This window comes from Rhinolophus ferrumequinum, chromosome 11 (genome assembly GCF_004115265.2).
Source record: "Rhinolophus ferrumequinum isolate MPI-CBG mRhiFer1 chromosome 11, mRhiFer1_v1.p, whole genome shotgun sequence".
Taxonomy (NCBI): domain Eukaryota; kingdom Metazoa; phylum Chordata; class Mammalia; order Chiroptera; family Rhinolophidae; genus Rhinolophus; species Rhinolophus ferrumequinum.
In genome coordinates, this window is record NC_046294.1 from 17,020,973 (window position 1) to 17,043,567 (window position 22,595).

Below are 22,595 nucleotides of genomic sequence, written 5' to 3' on the forward strand. Positions count from 1 at the left end.
AAACTGGCTGTAGAATACTCGTAACCATCTTTGGTGCTACATCACGAAGACTTTAATATAGGCTGATAGTCAAATTAAGAAGTTCCAACTTGCTTTGCATATTAACTTGAGGATGGAAATTATTTATTTCATAATGATTTGGCAAGTATCTCATGTTTTGCTTTGATAAAAAGAACCAAATCCTTTTTTTCAGAGGCGTGTATTAGTTTCTAAAAATAAATCCAAAGGATGAAAATGAAAGATATTTTGCAAGACTGAACTCTCTGAAGGCACAGCAGTAGCTTGTCCGTCTTTGTTTTTTTATGGTCTAACACACTGCTTGGTACATGAGAAGTGGCCAATAAATGTTTAATGAATATCCAAGAATCTGAACTTTTCATAATCATAACACATCAAAACACAAAACAAAATTACAAAAGGAAATTTATTTCAAAAGCATAAGGGAACATTTACTTTTGAACAAGGTGATAAACAGGTGTCTTGCAAAAAAAAAAGTCATGGCATGAAGTTTTTCATTCAAATTTTTGAAGCAGAAATAACCTAAGTTGTGCACTATTGCCTTAGGAAAGGGAAGGGTACAATGAGGTGGTAAAGGAAGAAACACAGTCAACTCAGTATCAACGTCAAGAAAGTCAAGTCACTTCTGCTCAGCTTTGAGTTTACAAATATTCTTAAAAAAAAAAAAAAAAAAGAGGAAAAGTTACACTTAATGTTCAAATTTATATAACTGTAGTCCCAATATAGTTTCTGTATTTGAAATGGCTTTGGGCCACTGGCTGATCTGCCTCTGAGGCCCAGACTACCTGGTCACAGTTTTCAAATGGCAATTCCATGTTCCTATGTCTGTTCCGATTCCAAGGGAGCTTAGGTTCAGCTCAGTCTTTTGGAATGTTTAGATTATTGCCACCACTCCATAGTTAAGCTGATCCAACTTTTTTGCTCACTGGTATCATTCTAGTACTTAAACATGTGCAGTAATTCTAACAAAGGGGTTTTACTTTTTCCCCAATGTAGAGGTAACAGTAATGAAGACACCTGCATTGGAATCACAAACTATTCCTCAAAATATTTGTCAAACTACTAGAAAATATCATTCAGGCATTGGATTCGAACAGCAAACTTAGGGAGGGAAGATTAACTGTGGAACAAAAATATATGAAACATTCAAATGCAGAGCAAAGGTCCTATACTACTAAAAATGCCCATGACATTCAACACTCCACAAACCCCCCATCTGTTGTTTTCACCTAAAGATTCTATTAGCTAACTTATACAATAATTTTGATTAATAACCTGAGAAGTTAAAATCTTCAAAGTGGCAAAAGCAAACTGAGGAGCATCCCTTATTATTGGTACACCATGTTATCAAGTCACTTTTCCTGGGTTGCCCTGGTTATTAAATCTCCCAATTCTAAATTATTCTATGTCATCCTGTAGAAACCTATATGTACATCAGATTCAATATTTTGGCTGTATTTCTCCAACCAGAACCTCCAAACTTATCTTTGAAACTGCAGCCGTTGTTTACTTTTAGTTTTAAATAACAATAATCATGTAAGTACAACTGACTCAAAATCCCTCACTACTGGGAGGAAAACACAGATAACAAGTTAATAATGGATTCAGCCTCAAAAGGGTGATCACCATGTCAAAGATTACCCATTCCTGGAATTTAAAAAAATGATTTATGTTGTGTAGTCAAGTTTCACAGCATGCATATATACACACACGCGCGCACATATGCTTATGCATGTATGTATATTATACATACACATTTCTATTCAAATAGTAAGAGCCCATATTCAAAAGTTTTATCACAACATATGGAGAAGAGTTAATTGAGTAAGCAGTGGAAAGCAACTTACTTTCTCCTAAAAATGTAATGTCATTTCTACATTTTAAGAAAGTTGGTTAAGTATTTTGCTCTTATGACACTAGGTAGGAATGAACCATTGCCTAGCAGCTTTATTAAAAAACAATGACAATAAAATGTTAAGATCGACTATTACTCTTCTCCATATATTGGGCAAAAATTAAAAATAAAAAAATAAGACGGGAGAGGAAAATCAGTAACCTTTCAAAACTGATGATCTTTGCCAGTTATCAGAAATGGACTGAATTTCATTACATTTTAGACTTGAACAGCTCTCAGTAACAAATTATTAAGATGTTTAAAAGATTCACAAAATGAAGTCTTAATAATGATGATATTGCAAAAACAAGTCAAGACTGTGCACAGAGCATCCAAAAATATCGCTGTGGTTTTACCTTGGACACAACCATGGTCTGATACAAAAGTAGATCATACATACAAAGGTATAAAGAACATTAAGTTTTTAGCTGAAGGCAGCAGTCCTTTTAAAGGGACATCCCCGGCAATCCAATGAGTAGTAGAATTTAAGTATATTAAGCTCGTGACAATGCTGATGAATGCGATGTCTTGTTCAGTAGAGTCGTCCCCGACTACGATTTCCTCGTGCTCCCCAACCTCGGCCACCTCTACTTCCCCTGAAGGCTCCTCTCTGCTCTACGAAAAAGCGAACAAGGGTTTAGGTCTTGCTCAAGACTTCACGAAACAGCAAACACAGAAGAAATGTAGCGTGTAGCTCTGAATGTAGCACTAGATGCTGTAAAAGCAGCACTGGTATTCTGCTGCACCATCTACAAATTCAATCTGTATGTAAAACCAGGGTAGAATACGAGGTCTGACAATTAAGTTCATGAACTCACCCTAGAAAAAGTGCTACATACCTCACTGCTGAATATCACTACGGTCACCTTCGAAGTACTCCCCTTGGGAAGCTATGCACCGACGCCAGTGCCTAGTCCACCCTTCAAAGCAATTTTGGAACTCTTTCTGAAATGGCCATCAGAGCTGTCGTCATATTACCCTTGATGTCCTGAATGTCATCAAAATGCATTCCTTTCAGTATTTCCTTTATCTTCTGGTAAAGAAAGAAGTCATTGGGGGCCAGATCAGGTGAGTAGGGAGGGTGTTCCAATACAGCTATTTGTTTACTGGCTAAAAACTCCCTCACAGACAGTGCCGTGTGAGCTGGTGCATTGTTGTGATGCAAGAGCCATGAATTGTTGGCGAAAAGTTCAGGTCGTCTAACTTTTTCATGCAGCCTTTTCAGCTCTTCCAAATAGTAAACTTGGTTAACTGTCCAGTTGGTACAAATTCATAATGAATAATCACTCTGATATCAAAAAAGGTTAGCAACATCGTTCCAACAAATTCATGAACTTAATGGTCAGACCGCTTATGTACCAAAGCACATGCAAGGTGCCAAATACACTCATAGTAGGTAATCAGTTAATGTGTCCCATTAACAAAGATGTTTCAAGGTGACAGTGTTATTGCTTAGTTCTTTATTTTGGTGCCTATCACTACCAAAGATAATGAAACTATCAACATTTTTATACTTAATCTGGAATTAAAACGTTTGGCCTTCAAAAGTTGGTGACATAAATGCAAATATTGTAAACTGTCAATGATCAATTTTGAAAAATTGGGCTAGACTGAAATTTTCCTTTCAATTGCAATGGATAGTCAATTTGTTTTGGCCATAATATTTCAAGCACCCCGACTTACAAAAATGACAGTTTTTCTCACTGCTTTATCAGCTACATGAGCTGCTCTGAGGTGGTGCTGAAAAGGTGATACATATACACATGGTATTTGGATTACTAATGTAAATTAAACATATCTGTTCCTGAAAAATCAAGTCACTTGAGTCATACTGTAGAATCAGTCTGTGATTCTCTTTTATAGCTCCAGAGAAATAGTCCTCAAAGGAGTCTTTCCAGTGAAGAAAACTGATTGAAGTTTATCAGTAAGGCTGGACTTTTCATCATACATAAATGAATTAAGAGTTTTAAACTTTTAATTCCAAAGAGCAAGTCTCTTCACTGAACTTTTCAACTTCCTTATTGCAGCAGTCTTGTTAGGAGCCATAAAAAGAACCTGGTGTTGCTATCTTCAATCGATAATGATGGACACTTGGAAAATTCCTATTAAGTCACTACTGCAATCCATTTTTTTGCCACTGTGGCTAGAAACATAGTTACCTTATCTGGATGATATTTTGATGTTTTTTTCCCTCTCCAGAAACTCTTGAGTTAGAAAACTGACTAGATCTTTCCCCGGCTTAGCCAATATTTATCTGTGTAATAGAATGGGATCTCATTCATAGTCACCTCTCACGTCATGACACATTTTTCTAAGTTGATTGGTATGCAAACCAGTTAAATGAAACCATCACGTTTATTACCCCAGTGAACGCATTCAGAAAAGCAGAGGTGGTCTGAGGGCAAGATGCTCCCAGTGATAGAGGCTGTGACCATGGAGGCCTTCAGGTCGTGTCCCAACCTTTATGTCGGCTACAACTCCTGCAATTTTTTACTACTTATGGTTTGGCCTCATCTACTGCACATGTCTGCACATTTGCCCCCTGCCATACTCATTATAAAACTCTCACTTCTCAATAAATTTAGTATCAACACTCTCAGCAAATTAACATCTTTATTGATATTATTATTAGCTATAAACTAACAGACTACTAAAAGCCACTCTTTCAACTGTTGTTGAGTCAATTTTAATATGAAGAACTGGGTTACCCTTAAATGTTCAGCTACATCTACTGAGTGTATTAATATGCTGTATGGACTGCACTCTGGGCAGCGGGAGAGACCGCCATGGGACACATCTTTCTTGCCAGGTAATGCTTTCACATCTGACTCCATTTCTATGACCTCACTTTTGGATGCAGTACAGAAGACAGAGGACAAGCAGTAGGGTGACAAAGTCCATGAAGGATCATTAATACCACATCTGCCAGAAGCTACATCTCTCCCTCAGCTCCATCCCTGAGGGGGAATGCAGTATTTTGCCTTGAAGCTAGAAAAGGGAAAACCAGGAATGAATGGTTCATGCCAACTTCCTTTCTTTTTTGTTCTGTTGGCTCCTCTGAATACAAGAGGCATATTTTTCTTTTTTAAGTTCTTAGAGTTGCATGCTCAATTCAGTAAGCCCACAAGAGTATGTCAGAGAGGAATGGAATGAGTTGTTTTCCCTAACAGCTCTAGTTCCCCACATCAAGTCAGAAAAATCACATGAAAGAGCTCTGATATTATATATAATTGATAATGAAAATCAAGCACAACACAATTTCTGCTTAATCTCTTATACTGCTTGTTCCCAAACGGAAACGCTCACCATAATTAAAGTTGCCCAAATTGCTGCTATACTTCCCACTAGGAGGATTATAAATCTGCCTGGCATCCCTTTTTGGTCCTGCTGGTGATTTCTTCGGTGGTGAACCGGAAGTTGTATCTTCATTGGCCCTCTTTTGCCTATAACAGTAGGAAGAACAGCAATAAAATTCTGTTATACCAGAGGCTATCAATACACTGGTAATTTAGCATATCAGTTATGAAAGACATTCTAAAGGTGATAGTCACACTTGAAAAAAGTAAGTAACATTCTGATGTCATCAGATTAACTGCCTGTTATGCAGACATTGTCAGAGGGCATTTGCAGGGCTTTAAAATAATCTAGAGTATGTAGCTTCCAAGACTACATGCAAGTGACTCCTGTAAAACTTGTCAGAAAGCCTAGTTATGTCACAGGAGTACAAACAAGTCTGAAAATTCCAAGGTTGTATTCCACCAGTTTATCATTTTATAAATTACTAGAATTAGATTTTATATCTTAAGTCGTGCTTCTAATTGCCATATTTCAACATCTTATTAAGAATCATTTAACAATTTATCTTTTGTACAGTAAATGTAACATCTGAGTTCAGATTTTCATATTTATAAATCATAAACATTAGAACACTTAAATCTCTCTTAAATGTATTTCTTACCCAATTTCAACCTTCTGTACAGGTTTCCAGGATAATGTTACTGTGCTCTTATAAGAAGGAGGAATGTGGAAGAGATCCTGAAGAGACAAAAATTAGATAAGATTTCTGTATTTTGAAATGTAATTGGTGGTGTGGGGAGTGGTGGTGAGGGTGAAAAACAGGGAGACATCTTAAAGATTCATTTTAGGAAAGGAAGCTTTCCTAGAATACAGAAAGCTCTCAATGTGTTACGTAGGACTGTCCATTCTTAGTGTAAGCAAAACAGGATTTTATTGGCAATTTGAAAGGACTCAGTAGCACTACAACCACCAGAACTTAAGTCAGTGAAATTTCTGAATCCAGATGTATCTGCTCTAATGCTTTGGGCCAGAGGAAATCTGTATGCCTCCCTTTGCTTGCAGTATCTTCTGCAATAACTTTTAAATAAATAAAATAACATATGATTTTGTAATAACTATAGAAATGTCACTGGATATAGTAAAAAGCATTAAGTTTTAAAAGGCCAAACATTGGGAATGCAATGGCATCTCCCCTTAAATAGTAGTATTACAGACCTCAAAGTGCATGGTTAACCTCTTACACTACCTTTCCAGCTAGCTGGGAAGACTGGGTAAGAAAGGAAGACTTACCTTGATTAAAACATTGATATTATTTGTTATTTTCAATGCAACAACTTTAATCTTGTTCTGCAAAAGGTAAACAAAATTAAATTAAAATGCCAGTAACTTTTATGATGCATATTCCATTACCATATAGAATTAGAGTAATTATACTTCTCTTTCAGAATCATTTCTGCTTATTCCTATTCTCTGACTCTAAACTACATAGTGTAGAGATGGCAGAGAAACCAAATAAATCTTTGTGTTCCCTTGACAGGTTAGAACATGAAAGTGTTACCGTTTCCCCGAAAATAAGACCTAGCCGGACAATCAGCTCTAACATGTCTTTTGGAGCAAAAATTAATATAAGACCCACTATTATATTATAATTATTCTATTATAATTATTATTCTATTCTATTCTACCCGGTCTTATATTAATTTTTGCTCCAAAAGACACATTAGAGCAGACTGTCTAGCTAGGTCTTATTTTCGGGGAAACACGGTATCTACAATTTACCTGAAAAATGTGTAAGAGACAAGTTATATGCACATAGAAGTTGTTTCAAAAATAATCAGTTTAAGTTACAGAAAGACATGATGAAAACAAAATATTTCATTAGGCCTGGGATGAGACTGTTCAAAATACAAGTAACCCCGGCACTTCTATGACATGGTTTTGCTCTAACACAGTTCGAGAATTGGGGGGAAACCGTTGTACAGCACGGCATCCTAGAACACGGTTTCACTCTAACACGGTTTGAGAATTAGAGAAATCCCTGAACAACACAGAGCATTATAAGAGTTTTTAGGAGCACAAAATATTTCATTCGAAATTAGGGAAATTTCCGTACAACACAGAACATAGTAAGAGCTTTAAAGAGCAAAAGATATCTCATTTGAAATTTTTCATTCCAGTGTGGGTGTCGTATCAGATTTGACTGCAGAATTTTAAAATTTATTAGAATTTTAAATCCATTTTGTTCCTGGAGTATTAAGTTCAAAGGATGAAGATATCTTGTCAAAAAGAAAATGCCCTCGATTAATGGAGCTTACTAGCAGTGATGAAGAAGAAAACATTATTTAATACATATTAATGTTATACTATTGGTGAAAATTGCTTTAATATAGTTCTCTTAATTATAAAAATATAATAGTATGTTTTTTTAATTTTTGGAACCTAACCCTCTTTTTTGTACTAGCTCTTTGTTTTGTATAACATGGATTTACATAACACGGCATTTTTTTAGGAACCTAACAAGCATGTTATATGGGGGTTACCTGTAGGTGAGATCAGGGAACCAAAAATCCCAATACAAATATGCATATAGTTTGGTATATAATGGGCAATTTAATCTTTTTTCTAATGTAAAGTATTTGGGTTTCAAAATGGTGAAATTAAAAATTTGACAACCATCAATCAAATATTTAAACATGTGCTGCTAATGAGACCCCAGTAAAAGACCAGTGTGTATCTAAGTTTGGTAACACTGTTTACAAACATTGGAAACATTCAAGATATTTCAACAATGATAAAAATATAACTTAGCAAATAACTAAATATGTAGACAATCTTCTAAGATCGTATTATATCTTCAATATAGACTTGTATCGCCAGTTCAAATAAAGTCGAATGTTACCTTTCAATGCAAGAATTTGAATAACTGGGGGCTATTATAAAAATTTGCTTGTCAGATGTGACCCAGTGTTCTTACCTCTTCTGTTTTTAAGGCCTCGCCTGTTTTACCCTGGAGAGCCAAACGAAGTTGTCTGATGTAAACCTGCAGGCCCCGGGCGAAGTACTGCAACCTAAATGAAGAAGTATTTGTTAATTAGCAAATCATCACTTCAACTTTGTCCTACTTCAACTTTGACTTAGACAAGTCAATCTTTGTGTTTATCTGCTAACAAGGGACAGTATTTGACCTGTTTGCACCTCAAGGTCTAGTTAAAAATAAACAAAATTGCAGAGTTGAGAATTTACTACTATAAACTCATATAAATCTCAAAGTGTTCCATGTAATCTCTTAAGTTTGTTCCCAGGTACTATGTGAACAAAGAGTTGGTACCGTAACTCCATCCTGCAGACTGCTAGGCACTCTGTTTAACAACAGGCATCATTTATTTTGTTTTCATTTTTAGAGTAATTTCTTAACTTGCCTGCTTCTGATCAAATGTTTCACCAATCATTACACCTCTGCTTACCAAAGAGTAGACTAGGACAGTAACAGCTGACTGGCCAAGCGTTTCAAACTTTAAGACGTGACTCTGTTAATGAAATGATTCAGTACTAAGTGTCTTTGTGAAAATGACTTAGGATTTTTCCAGGGCGGCCCCTCAGTTACACTCTAAGATACTAATAACAATAGTAGCTACAGTTGGCTGCGTACCCATCATGTGCTAGGCACTGTGCTCAAAGCTCCATTCTTTGTCTCATTTAATTTTCACAACTCTATGAGGCAAGTGCTATTATTTAACAGCTGAGGAAAATTTGGGGTGGTAGAGAGGTTAGGGAACCTGCCTAAATCATAAAGCAAGAGGGGAGAGCCAGAGTCCATTTTTGAACAAGTTCATTCTCCCCTATGGATTTGTTATGCCACAGGTGTTGTACATTTACATGCATTCCTGTTTTGTGGCTCTTCTGTTTTGTTCCACTAGGGTAAGGTAGGGTGGAAAGAGGGCTCTCGTAAAAATGAAAATAAATCCCAGGGAGCATCAGATAGCCATCAAAGTACTTTTGCCAAGGATTGGACTACTTCAATCATACATCACCTGATTTTAAAATCTTTGAGCTTTTCTGCATTCAGTTTGGCTGTTAAGAAATCTGGAAGTTTTCGGCCCAACTGGTGGAAGCTGTACAACAAACATTCCACATAACTGAACTGTAGCTTGGGTTCTTCATTACCAGCATTCTCCCCATTTTCTGCTTCTTCTGGAGGGAGAGGCATGTACTCCTAAGAGATGAAAATATAGAGAAGTTTGCAATCTGCTCTAAATAATTATAAACATATACTCAACTAATTGTAGGACATGAAGCATTAAAAACTACCAAGATCAGAAATTTAGGTAAGATATCTTTTAGACCTTACTGGATCAACAATTAGTCAATTCTCCATATTAACCTATGTTATAGCTGCTACTACTAACAATGGCAATAAAAGTAGCTAACATTTATTAGCACTTAATAAATGTTCTGAGAGCTTCGGTATCTTTCCTATGGTGGAAAAAAAATCAGTAAGCTGAAGAGTCAGGATTCAATCTAGGTTTGACATCAGAAGTTGATGCTCTTAAGCACTACGTTATACTAACACTAAAAATCTCTGAATATTAGACCATATTATTTAAGTATCGGCTCTCTTTTCTTTCAAAGTACTGCCAGAGGCATTCAATATCAGTGTTGTAACACCCTAATAGGTATTCCAGGTCTGGAAGAGCACCAGATGCTAGGTGACTCAATTCTGCGATGGGTCTAATGCTTATCACTATGTCAGTTATGTAACTGCTCACATCCAACAAGAAAATCATTTGGTGATGCTGATAATGACTTTATCAGATGCCCTATTTTCCCCACGATTATGACTTAAATGACTTTATTTCCTGGTTGCTAAAGCTAGTTGGCTTTGGGCAGCAACCTGAATGGTGAACTGCAGCAAATGTAAAAAATATTTTGATAAAGGAATAGCAGACCTACAATATAAATCCTGTACCATATGCAAAGCATCAACAGAAGGAATGCCAAAGATTAAAACATATTTTAAAGAAGTAGACAACATGTGGTCTGAGTAGCGAACACTTGCTAGAATTATTATACTATAGACTATGGAGCTAAATACTGACTATGCCATAAGGAAAGAAAAAAGTTCTCACCAATAACTTATCAAACAGTTTCCTTAAATTTGTTTCTAGCTTTTCCATGTCACCACAAAATGAACTCATCTCCGCCAGTAGTTTCAATACCTAAAAACACAATTCACTGTGATTAGTATTATTTTTTGAATGAGCAAGGGCTGTAAAATAAATATGATTCTAGATAACTATTTAAGACTGTTTATTTTTCAATTATGCTTTTATGGAAGCAGAATGTTTGAACTGAAATAATATTTAGAGATGCAGCCCTATACTTTATTGTTGAGGAGACTGAAGGTCAGAAATTTGATGTGACTTGGGAAAGTCACAAAATATGTCAGTGGCAAGGCATACTTTCTTAGAAATCAGATCTCATGACTCTCAACATAGCTGTGAGTAGAAGTAAGGAAAAGAATATACATGATACTTTCTGTTACAGGTTAATAATGACAGTGCAAAATACAGTGCAAAAATGATGAATACATTAACTTGGCAGTTTGTACTTTGAAGAGACACTGAGGAAGAACTCTTTACAGCAAAGAAGTATTTACTAACATTTAGAGTGGGCCTCATTTGCTATTAAATTTAGTCTCTAGATACTAATTCAAAGTATTGGTAATTGCCATTATTTTTGAGGTTCATCTCCACTCTAGTCAATCCCAGTCTGATGAGCCACACCCAGAACACGTGAAGCAAACTCGTGTTAGTGCACAGCGAGACCTTCTCTGTCCCAAAGACCTATGAGGGAAGTGGCACATGCATTTCCATATTTCAGTTCAATTCAACAATCAAGTGCCTTTCAGAATCAGGCTCTGCACTAGATTCTAGAGATAGAGATGAATCTGGTCAAATGTGGGAAGATAAGTAAATGTAAAACATGTACATGTACGTTACAGCTAAGATACAATTCTATTGGAGAATGGATAAAGGATGTTTTGTGTTAATCCAGCTTAAATCTAGCTCCATCCATTGTGGACAGAGATGGGAACTGTCATGAATTAAATACCTTATTTAAAAGTATTAAGGCTACAAAGGTGGAGACTGACTATAATTAAACTACAAGCAGTGCTTTCCTATTGCAGTAACCTTTAATTGAATCCATAAAGCATTCCTATGTAATTAATCCTCGGAGAGACTACCAGCTAGCCATCACCAGGCCTTTACTCTTAGAAATAAGATCTAAGTTAGTGGTTTCGTAAAATATAAGAATACCTTTTCAGTACTAAAAGCAGAAATTTTCTCTTACCTCCAACTGTATATCAAGACCTTCCACTGGGGTAGTCAAGGAGCTGAGGTTAGGGAGAACGTGCTCACAGAAATAAGTCACAAACCTTGTGGAATGCACATTTTTCTACAAAAATCCAAAGAACATTGAGTTGTCAAAAAAGGGAGACATATTCTCTTAGATATAATAGAATGTCATTTAACAAATGCTAACAGAACCACAGCATCTACAAATACACTATGGTGCATACCCCAGAGCACCCCAGAAATAACCTCACTAGACAATGTACACTTTGTTGCAAGGTAACCTGGAGCTTTGGGACATCTACACATCTTGGAACTGTTCCGTTCTCGGGTCAAATTTTGGGGGAAATTTCAGTGTTGAATTTCAGACTGTGCATTTCTCAAAAAGGACAGATCCTTTAAACTGGTTTTCAAACTACAGTATGTACATCGCAGAACATTCCTGGCCAGAGATGATAGCACAAAGCCAGGTAAAGAGCATATTTACCTAGAATAATCTGTTAGAAAATTTAAGGAAAAAAAGTTAAATTACTAAAACAAGTGTTTTCAGCCAAACTGAAAAGTATGATGTAAAATTCTCAAGACTTTAAAGAAATGCTCTGGCCTCTCGCCAACCACACTCAGGCCTCCGTAAACATTGACTTCATTGTGTTGCTACTTTTATGCAAAGGTTTGAGGAGAATGCTCAAGTGAGTATCTACAGAAATACAAGCTAACAGAGTACTCCAAATACCAGCGATGTAAAACATAGAGCTCACAGAGAAGAGGGGTACCGCCTGCCGAGTGCACTGTAAGAGCCTGTCCACACAGTCAGGATCTGACGGGTTGAAGGTTTGTTCCAGGTCAGCCTGTTCAGCCACCAACTCTACAAGTTGCTGTCTTCCACTCACTGTCTGTAAGCTTTTTAACCCAGATAGTATCTTCATGAACAGGACAAATTCTTCACCAGTAACATCTTCTAGAACCTGGAAAGAGACAAGTAAGAAAAAGTATCTTTATCACTTGAATGCGAATGAAAGATCAATACTGAGAGTGTAGCAAATTTCAGTTACTGAAGTCAGTTTGCAACTAATATTTCTGAAATACTGATGAAAGGATAACTTCTAGCTTAAGTCAATTTAGCTTCAGAATAAACCTTCATTTTCAATATGGGGTGCTATATTGTCTCCAATGGGGCAAAATTTGATTCTTGGAAAATTTTACTTTTTTTATGTATAAAGCACAGATATACATACAGTACTTAAACAGACAGTATACCTGTGGCATTAAAATTTCATGGGAGAGTGGCTAAGGAAAAAACTGTTGCAAGGGGTGGATGGGTGGCTCAGTTGGTAGGAGCGCAAGCCCTGGGCAACGGGCTGCCGGTTCGATTCCCACCTGGGCCAGCGAGCTGCGCCATCCGCAAATAGAATGAATCAATGAGCTGCCGCTGAGCTCCCAGGTGGCCAGAATGCTCAGCTGGTTGGAGCGTGGGCTCTCAACCACAAGCTTGTGGGTTTGACTCCTCAATTCCCGAAAGGGATGGTGGGCTGTGGCCCCTGCAACTAACTACGGCAACTGGACCAGGAGCTGAGCTGCGCCCTCCACAAATAAGATTGAAAGGACAAGTTGACTTGGAAAAGTCCTGGAAGTACACACTGTTCCCCAATAGAAGTCCTGTTCCCCTCCCCTCCCAAAACAAAACAAACCAAAAAAAAGTCTAAAAAGGTTTTTTGGGGGATGACAGCAAAAAAAAAAAAGAAAAGAAAGATTGAGAAATTCTGTAGCCAACTGTTAAAAGTCAAATTCGGTTGTTTCCTGTATTTAAAAGCAGCCTCATCCACATTAATAAGGTCATTGTATACAAAATAGGAGACCATGCAAGTCTTAATGTAAGTGCTCCGTATCAGTGGGTCTAAGCCCTTCTGTTCACTGGCCAAAGGAGCAAGCAATCATGACATACTCCACCAGATTATTAGCTGGGCATAAGGAAAATATGTGGACATTCCCAGCTGGAGAGCTGCTCCTTTCTCTCTCACTGAAGAAATCTTACCAGTAAGCAGTGCTATTAGAGAAACTTTTGAATTCTCTTAAACATATAAAAAAAGTAAATTATTCCCAAGCTTTAGCACTTTATAAGTGCAAGTTAATTGTGATATACCTTGAGAATCTCAGTGTCCATAACTATGCTAGATCTGGGAGCACAGACAAATAAGCATGGTCTCTCAATCTTGAAGAGGTAGGATGAAAAAATAGGTAATTGCAATGAGATTTCATTTCCATTTTGAAATGATCCAGAATAATATGAGAGAATATGAAGAGAAGGGAGAGAAGGGTGGGAATTAGGTAAAATTTCTTGAAAGAGGTGATTTGTTTGGAGTCCTAAAACATGTATCCTCAGAATTTGATCACATCCTTTTAAATTAACATACTGATTCATCATTACAAGTAACCAAAGTGCAAAATAGGCTTAAAGTTCTATGGTGGTTCTAACAGGATATATATCATTTTATAAACAAGCTACATACAGCACTGATGAATACTGCTAATTTCAAATATGTTCTTTTGCTTTAGAGAAGTTCTAAATGATGAACGAAGCTTACCTTTTTGGATTCAGTTAGTATAAGTTCTTCTACTTCCTTTGTTAAGACTTCATCTGGTAAAGTCTTAAGTTTTGTAGAAAGGAATTTGATTGCTCGTTCTCTAACAATGTCCTCTCCTTGAAGGATTTGGCTGAATAAGCCACCTAAAGTTCCTGCAAAACAAAATAGCAAGTTAATTCTATATTGTAATGAAGTTTTTCAGTTTAACTCAATTTATATTTCTTTTCAAGTGAGTTAATAAACATCCTGAATATCAGATATTAGTTAAATTAGTTTGAAATTTCTACACCTCCAACCATAAGAGTCATCACATGCTTTGTTCATGGATTCAGAATCAGGTTGCACATGACTTTTCCTTTTTTTAAATCATTATTAATAATAAATAAAACTCAGGTATTTTTGGAGAATTTCTTTTATGTGGCAAAGGGAGTTTTCCCAGCAGATTTCTAATGGAAAAGTTCAATGTGTTTTTGCAATTATTTCTGCTGGGGTTTGAGTCACAAACCTATTGAACTAAGCAGCTTTCTTTCTTTCTTTCTTTTTTTTTTTTTTAAGAACTCTTAGAATTTTTATGAAAATAGATCTCTGGGTGAATCCTAGACTTTATCCTTAATCAGTAATGCCAAGCTCCTCAATTTTTTTAAGACACCAAACACAATTCAGAAGAAGTGGCCTTACCTTTCGCATCCATCTTAAATATACTTAACAGGGCATTGTTCACTAAGTTAAATTCCGCAGAGTCATCTGGATAGAGAAAAAGTGGTACAATATATAAAATAAATGAAAAACATCATCTGCTTCCTTTTTAAACCTTAAGTTCAACATAGTTTCTCACAGACTACATTGAGAGGAGACATATAACTAAGTATTTCTTTTAAGTACCAACAAAATACATCTTCCTTAAAAAGGTAGAGAACCTGACCTCGCATACCTTGAAAGCTCTTATGTTAGGAAAATACAATTATGAGTTTGGGCTGGGCTTGCGAAAGGATCAACATGCCTTTGGCTAGAGATTTACTACATCTGTCCTTGGAAGAGGAAAAGAAAAAACATAAAAAGAAATGGCTAGTTCAAAGTCCAAATTCTTATTTTATGGATGTGAAATGTCCAGGTTGCTACAAGATTACCACGGTTTTCAGCCATGCTCAGACAGTGGTTCTTTGTGTAGGTTGTTCAACAGTGTTGTGCCAGCCGACAGGAGGAAAGGCCAGACTCACAGAAGGGTGTTCATTTAGAAGAAAGCAACACTAATGATCCACACAACTTCCTGAATTTGTTATATCACAGAAAGCCTTATCAGTTCAGTAATTCTAGTTAATCTAACAAGATAATGTAATTACATTTAATTTTGTAAGTGTACAACAGTGACCTCTCCTATTTTGGTGTCAGTTTTTCAATAAAGTTTTAATTATGGGCAAAAAAAAAAAAAAGAAAAGAAAATACAATTATGAAACTACAGGAAATTGGGGAAAATCATGATGCATCAAAATTCCCAAAGCAATGCAGTCATTTTGCCTTTATAAATAGAATTAAAAACAAAACAAAACTAGGAATTAGGTAATCAAAAGTCATTAAGCTTCAAACTACTGAATAAAAAAAGAATTTTAATTAAAAATAAGAAAGCTAAATACAGAGTCACTATTTCAAAGAGAAGTTACATTTTGGTAAAAGGGTAATGAAAAATTTCTTACCTGTCTGTAAAAGTTGGGTTAGAATATCTGCCACTCGGGGAAGATTTTCTCCAGTGGCAAATTGAGGAAGCTCTTTAATTGCTTGTCGTCGAATCTAGATATGATTTCAAACAAAAAGTTAACCAAATACCATCAATAAAAACAATAAACCCAACCTTTAAAAAAAACTAAAACCACAGTCACAAAAACATAAAACATGAGATTTTTAGAAGTTTTAGAAGTAATTTGCTCCAATTTCACATTCAAGATTCACAAAGTAACAGAAATAAAATGTGGTGGAAAGGGACGTCAAATACAATTATATCTGACTGGAGTAGACAGATTTGAGATTATAAACAATGGTTTATACGGTGCTTATACACAACTGTTGGGTTTTACTCACTTTACTACCTTAAGAAAGCCTACAGTGGCAATGTCATATCTAGTAACTATTTACTTTAGAATTTTCAGTATTGACTACTTTATACACATTTGTGAATATATTGTGTACTTGACGCCAAATACATGGCCTTGGCTTATTTAGTTCAACGTAAAAATGTAGAGGAGTAATATCTAGAAAACTCTCCATGAAATGTTGGTAATAATTTGCTAATTTCATTTGAAAAGCTAGGAAATAATAGTTGAAAATTCTTAGGAACCTGTGTCAGCAGTCAGAAATGCTAACAGCTAATTCTGTTTGAAGGAAAAACTATTCCTTTTCTAGTAATCACATACAGTTATTACACAAAACAATTCCTTTTCTGCTATGCAAATATTTAGGGTTATTGAAACTGTTTTATGACGTATACTAGTAATATTTTTAATATCCAAGGCAAGCGCAGATTGCAAACTAATAGTCTAATTTCATATGCACAGCATATAACAATGTATGAAAAAGATGAGAGCCACAACATGTTTTTAACCAGTGGGTAACAGATAAGTAAAAAAAAGTATTTTGTGAGCCTATGCATTTTTAACAGTTGAAAGGTGGTGAAAGAGCTATTTTCTCGAAGATTTGAGCCTTGGTATGGCATCGTGCCAGACCATACTGCAGTATTTTATTGGGCAATGATATGATTGGTACTTTAGTTACATTAACTACACACAGAAAATGTCTGGAAATGGCAAGGGAAACATCTGAAAGCTTGTTGAAAAGTGTGCATCATAAACTTACTGATACATCTTCATCCTCACAGAGGTCTAACTGTGCATTGATAGCAGAATCAGCCAATTCTGGAAAATGCTTGAAGAACTTTGGAATAAACTGAGCTGCTAATCTTTTTTCCTTCATACCACCTTTCACACCATCCAGTATCACTTGATAGGCGTCTTTATGCTGAAAGAATAAAGCAGAAGAGGAACAGTTTTGAAGGATGAGAAGCTAAACAAACTTGTTTGAATCTAAATTAGTAAAATTTTATACAGGCTAAGAAATAGGGCTTAGTTTCAGAGTTTTACTGCTTAAATTGGACACCTACCTTCCTACCATCTGCTCCCCTGCCCCCCCCCTGAGTTATCTGGGGGTTGGGGAAGAGACAAGGCTGACTATAATTTTAAGAGGAAAAAACAAATAAGTTTGTTGATGTACCAACACTTCTTCATGCTAGTGATTACTGACCCTCGCCTTGTGACTGTATGTCCCAATTTAAAAAACTGTGGTGACTGTTGTGGAATTCTCAAAGAATTGTGTTACGTTACTTAAATATATTTGTTTCCAATGAGCATCTTGAAAGAGGTGAAGCGAATACATTCCTCAAATTGAGCAATACCAGGAAGGTGAGGGATCTTTATTTTGCCTCATAGTTTAGAATATGAAAACAATAATTCATTCTATATAGCCAGCCAATTTTGGATTAAGACAGATTCTAATGTCACATGTTTAACTTTGTATTAGAATAATACATCCAAAGCTCATGTTTCCTTCTTTAAAAAATTCAGAAGTGCTCTCCGTCGGACACTCACAATGTGAAGAGTCAACAAGTTACTAATCCCCCTTATACACCTGCCTTCAAGTTCAAACCAGTCCTTTCATTAAATGACAACGGTTAATCTGGCTAAGAATAGTAATAAATACACAGAGAGTGCAGATACATCTTCTGTTTGGACATATGGACAAAACTTTGAATCCCTGTAAAACCTTAAACAGCATAGAAATGATACCAAATGTGTACATAACAGTGTTTACTCTGTATAAGGCCATGCTCTGAGTGCTTCAGATACGTGAGCTTACTTCAGGCCATCAAGAATAAAATGACTAATAAACATCCAACGGATTATAGAATGATCAAAAATTTAATAATTCTTTTCATGGACATTACTATGTTAAGGGAAAAAAATAAAGCAGGATGTGAAGTTATTTGGGTAAGGAGGATCACAATTAAGGACATTCAATTTTTTTTATAATCAGAAATAAAGTGTTCTATGTATAAAAGGCTAGGGACACAATTAGATCTTTTAAAGGTACAGATTTTAATATAATTTGCATAATTACTAGATTACCTTAGAAGTTCATATACTGCCAACCTATCTAAAAAACAAATTCTAAAAATTAGTTCTAAAGTCCATCAACTGATTAATAAAAACTCCTTTTACTATCTTAAACATAACACAACCTCCTAAATTTAAAAAAATTCTGTAAGGTTTGCTTCCTCCTGAAATGTTGACATAAAAATGAGTCTTCAGAAGTTACTACTTTTAAAGTATATTATGTACTTTCCAGTGCAAAGGTTCAAAAACTCATGGCTGACTTCTCTACCACTTTACATTCCTGTGGTTTGCCTCACAGCTCCTAGACAGACTTAATAAAATCAAAGTCTTGAATAGCTCTGATATCCTTGTTTTGCAGGGTATCACAATCCAATTTCCTATAATTCCAACGCAAAGATTTACTTTATAAAGCCCTTTGAAGAAGCTCCTTACATTATCTAAAATTAAATGAAGAATCCCTACTTGAAACAATTCATCCCCCTGCCAAGAAAAAGAAAATCTGGAAGAGAATAAAAAGGAACCATTAGCAACATTTCTTGAAAGCCTACCAGGAACTGAGTAATGCCTTGTGTACACACCTCATAGTAATCCTGTGAGTTAGGTGTTACTACTATCCCTGTTTTTCAGGTGAGAAAACCAAGTCTCAGAGAAGCAAAATAATTTGTCCAAAGCTATGTTAAGGAGCAGATCCAGGACCTGGACATAGTTCTGATGGGCTCTAAAGTCAAGATCTACACCTAACACCAAGTTTCTTTAAGTTCTGAGATCTTAATAAAGGAGAAGAGAAAAAAAGAGCTTGACAGATCTGGGACTGTCAAAGGTAAAATTTGAGTCCGCAATACAGGCTCCACACAGGCAAACAAACTGGGAATGCAGCAACCCAAATACAGCAAACTCTTTGGAAAGTGAAGACATTTGAACATATTCAAACTAAAAATCAAAGTTTCTAGCATTGGTAGGCATCAGTTTTTATCAAATAATTTCACAGACATTATTAATAGACTTCAACTAATTACTCTTCAAATAATGCAAAATAAAATGATATTCTTCCTTGCCAGCTCTTTGAATAATTTGACTTCTGACTGTAGCACAGGGACAAGATCTTTTTTTTTTTTTTACAGAATCTTCCTAAAGTAGTTATTACTCTGCTTTTCAAAGTATGACACAAGATATGTGATATTTTTGGTAATCACAGTGATTTAGTGACAGGTAGGACTGTAACCACAATAAAATTTTCCCAAAACTACACAGCACAGGTTACTTTTCTCTTCCAACACAGCTGTAAGTGTCAGGTAGATAAACTTGTGCTCTTAAGAAGCTTTAATTATAAATACTTTTAATGCATTTCTAAAACTGTGTACTTGTGTGTGCTTTTAATATTTATTTAAAAAGCAAACTTTAAAAAAAATCCCTAAGGTAGTTTTAAATAAAAAGTCAACTACAATTTGCTTCACACTCAGCAGATACATTCTAAAAGAAAAAATTAGTGATACTGATTGTCAAAACACAACCAATATGCTTAAGTGCTCAGAAGCGTGACACGTAAAGCTATGTTTGGGACCAGGATGCAGCCTCTAAGAAATAAATCATAATTTTAGAGAAGAAAGGACGTCATTTCAACAAACATTTCTCAAGTACGCCATAAAAAGAAAACGGATAAGCTAAGCAATATCCTCAGACTCAATAAATCTAGTTTGTATTTAATACTAAAGCAAATATTTTTGAGAGATTATCAACTTGCTTGAGCTGTGATTGTACCTTAATCATACAAAAAAAGATACCAAAATAATGCTATTTCATGAATATAAGTCAGTCAAGTTGATGCTCTTCCACCCTGAAAAGCCAGTGTACTCCTGTATAAGAGAACACGGGAGAAATCAGTTTACGCGTTATATCCAACTAATTTTAGCTCCCTTTAACGGGTGTGGTTAAGCCTAAAACCCTTTTGACTATATCGAATTAAGCATCTACATTTTAACTTTAAGTAAATTCAAAAAATTTCAAACAATGTAAAATAACGGTGAGCCACGGCTTGCTCACCATTTTGGCTAGTTGGGGAGCCCTGGGCAGAGCGCAATGGAAAAGGGGGTCGGCGAGATAAAGGAACACACAGCGGAGGAAGGAGACCGGACAGAGCAGCAGAGGCAGAGTTCGTTCGGGAAAGGGAGGCTGAACAGCTGGGTGGGACACAGGAGTTACCAGAGGAAAGGTGACAGCGGGGCTGGAAGGTTTGGGGGGATTAAATAATGCTGCCCTTAGACTTTATCAACTGCAGTTTGCTTATTAGAAAATACATGCTCACGATCTAATACCTGTGTGTGTGAATCAAGCTCGCTTCTTCATTCATAAGAGATAATCCCTGGTGAGAAGGGCCTCGCTTTATGTAGAGGTAGGGCAGGAAAACTCATCTGATACTTGAAACTGTGTATGCACAATTCTAGATTAAGCTAAAATAACGTCCCAAATACCAACTTTTTTTTCCCCGGACGACTCGGAAAGGTCCTACCTGCATGACACATGCCCAGAAAAGGGGCAGTACCACCGCTTTGTCAACGTTATTCGTGTCTAGGCTCTTCCCCTTCCTACCCCATGGGATGGGGTAAGCAGAAGAAGTTCTAAGCACTGAAAATACATGGCATCGGATTTCTAACAATGATCAAGAATAGCCTCCCAGAGAGCCCGGTTCTCTTCCCAAGCCAACACACACACGCACAGACACGCACACTTATCGCCTCAAATGCAACGTATTCCAGCTGGAAAACTCACGAAGACGCAACGGCTCGTGTGGACAACACCGCTCCGAGTGTGTTCGGGGCAAACACCGCAGAGAGCTCTTGCCAGACAAACTCTACCGAAAGCTGCATTCTCTCCCTCCCCTCCGTTGCCACTGCAGGGCCCTGTTATATTTTCCACAACACCTCCCATTAAAAAAAACCAAACAAACCATAGAAGAACCTTCTTTCTTATTTATCACTCGTCGCCCTCCCTAAAAATTCCGGGGAGCCCGGCTCTCTCTACCTCGTACCTCTAGCGCCCCTCACAGCGCCTGGAGCGTGGTAGGCGCTCAAAACATGTCCAGAATAAACGAAATCGTGAGCCCCATTCAAGTCTGGACCAATGGCCCCCTCTTCTGTTTTTCACAAACTCCTCTCTCCCGAGCATTTACTCTTTTACTCTTCCCTAAATGAACCGATTTTTTTTTTACTTCGAGAAAGACACCTTTTGATCTCGTCAGAAACTCTCAATCTAATCTTTGGAGGGACTGAGCTCCACCGAAAAGGGGGAGAAAGACTTCGAAATCTAGAAGGCAGGGCTAGGGAAGAGAAGTAAGGGGAGGCTGAGTTCGGAGACGCCACGGCGAGAAAAGGCTGCCGAGGGAAGCGGAGGAGCCTGGGACCCGGGGACCGCGCTCTCCCTGCTGAAGCCGGAGTCTGCACTCCCACAGAGGGGCCTTCCCTGACGAAAGAACCCGGAGGCTAGGAACGCCGCGGGACGGAGAAGAGCAGTCCCCGCCTGGCTCCGAGCGCTTCCCCGAGGCCGCGGAGCGCCGGGCCCTGCAGGCCGCTCGGGGACTTACCTGGCCCACTTGCTCCGTGGCATCGGCAAGGATGCCATAGTTGCGGTAAAGCTCCTCCACGGTCGGCATGGTGAGCGACAAGCCCAGGGCTCGCTCCTGCTGTCGTCGTGGTCCCAGCCGGCGCCACCGCCGCCTGTGAAGTTCCCCGAACCCGCGAGCCGCACTACTATTAACGCCCCGAGCTGCCGCCAGTGCCGCCGCCAGTCACCGCGCACAGGACGGCTCCGCCCACAACGTCTACGTAAAGGCGCGCGCGTCGGGAGCGGCCTTTACTGACAACCAATGCGTCTCCTGGGGTTTTATCGCCCTCTAACGCTTGGAGGTACAAAAGGCTGCAAGAAAGATTCGATTAGCTTTTTTTTTTTTTTTTTTTTTTGAAGGATGTGTTTCGCTAGGTGCTCTTGGTTAGGGCTTGGGAGGCGTGGAGGAACATGCAAAGATGACTGCGTTTCTGTCCTTAAAAGATCTCACATTGGCCAGAAAAGTGATCTTAAAGGGAATAAAATAGAATGAGGGGTGGGAGTTCAAGCTGTATGAGAAGTCAAAAACTATTTCCTTCTGACTCAAGGAAGGTAACAAATCACTGACAGTAGGGGGCAGTGGGTCCAGTGTTTTGTTTTGTTTTGTTTTTAACAAAAAACATTCAAACGTCATTTAAGAAACACTATGTCAACGAAACTAAAGTCTCGGGGTGAAGTTTAGCCTACTGGAAAAGTT

General features: G+C 37.3%; 2 protein-coding genes across 3 annotated transcripts; one reads left to right on the forward strand and one right to left on the reverse strand.

Moving 5' to 3' along the window:
- Window positions 1-406: 406 nt before the first annotated feature.
- Window positions 407-22,098, reverse strand: API5 (apoptosis inhibitor 5). 2 transcript variants are annotated; one of them, XM_033120509.1, is made up of 14 exons: window positions 21,879-22,098; window positions 16,989-17,150; window positions 15,836-15,929; window positions 14,823-14,888; window positions 14,145-14,296; window positions 12,321-12,527; window positions 11,561-11,665; window positions 10,336-10,425; window positions 9,241-9,422; window positions 8,184-8,277; window positions 6,500-6,556; window positions 5,871-5,947; window positions 5,219-5,355; window positions 407-2,522 (listed from the first exon to the last, which is right to left on the reverse strand). In XM_033120509.1, exons 1-14 carry the CDS (start codon window positions 21,945-21,947, stop codon window positions 2,500-2,502), a joined length of 1,515 nt encoding a protein of 504 aa, XP_032976400.1. In that variant the 5' UTR covers window positions 21,948-22,098; the 3' UTR covers window positions 407-2,499. The 2 variants fall into 2 exon arrangements, with proteins under 2 accessions (XP_032976400.1, XP_032976399.1); XM_033120508.1 differs by having other exon boundaries at window positions 407-2,527.
- Window positions 15,108-15,559, forward strand: LOC117030441 (40S ribosomal protein S27-like). Its single transcript, XM_033120510.1, has one exon. It carries the CDS (start codon window positions 15,108-15,110, stop codon window positions 15,393-15,395), a length of 288 nt encoding a protein of 95 aa, XP_032976401.1. The 3' UTR covers window positions 15,396-15,559.
- Window positions 22,099-22,595: the final 497 nt, after the last annotated feature.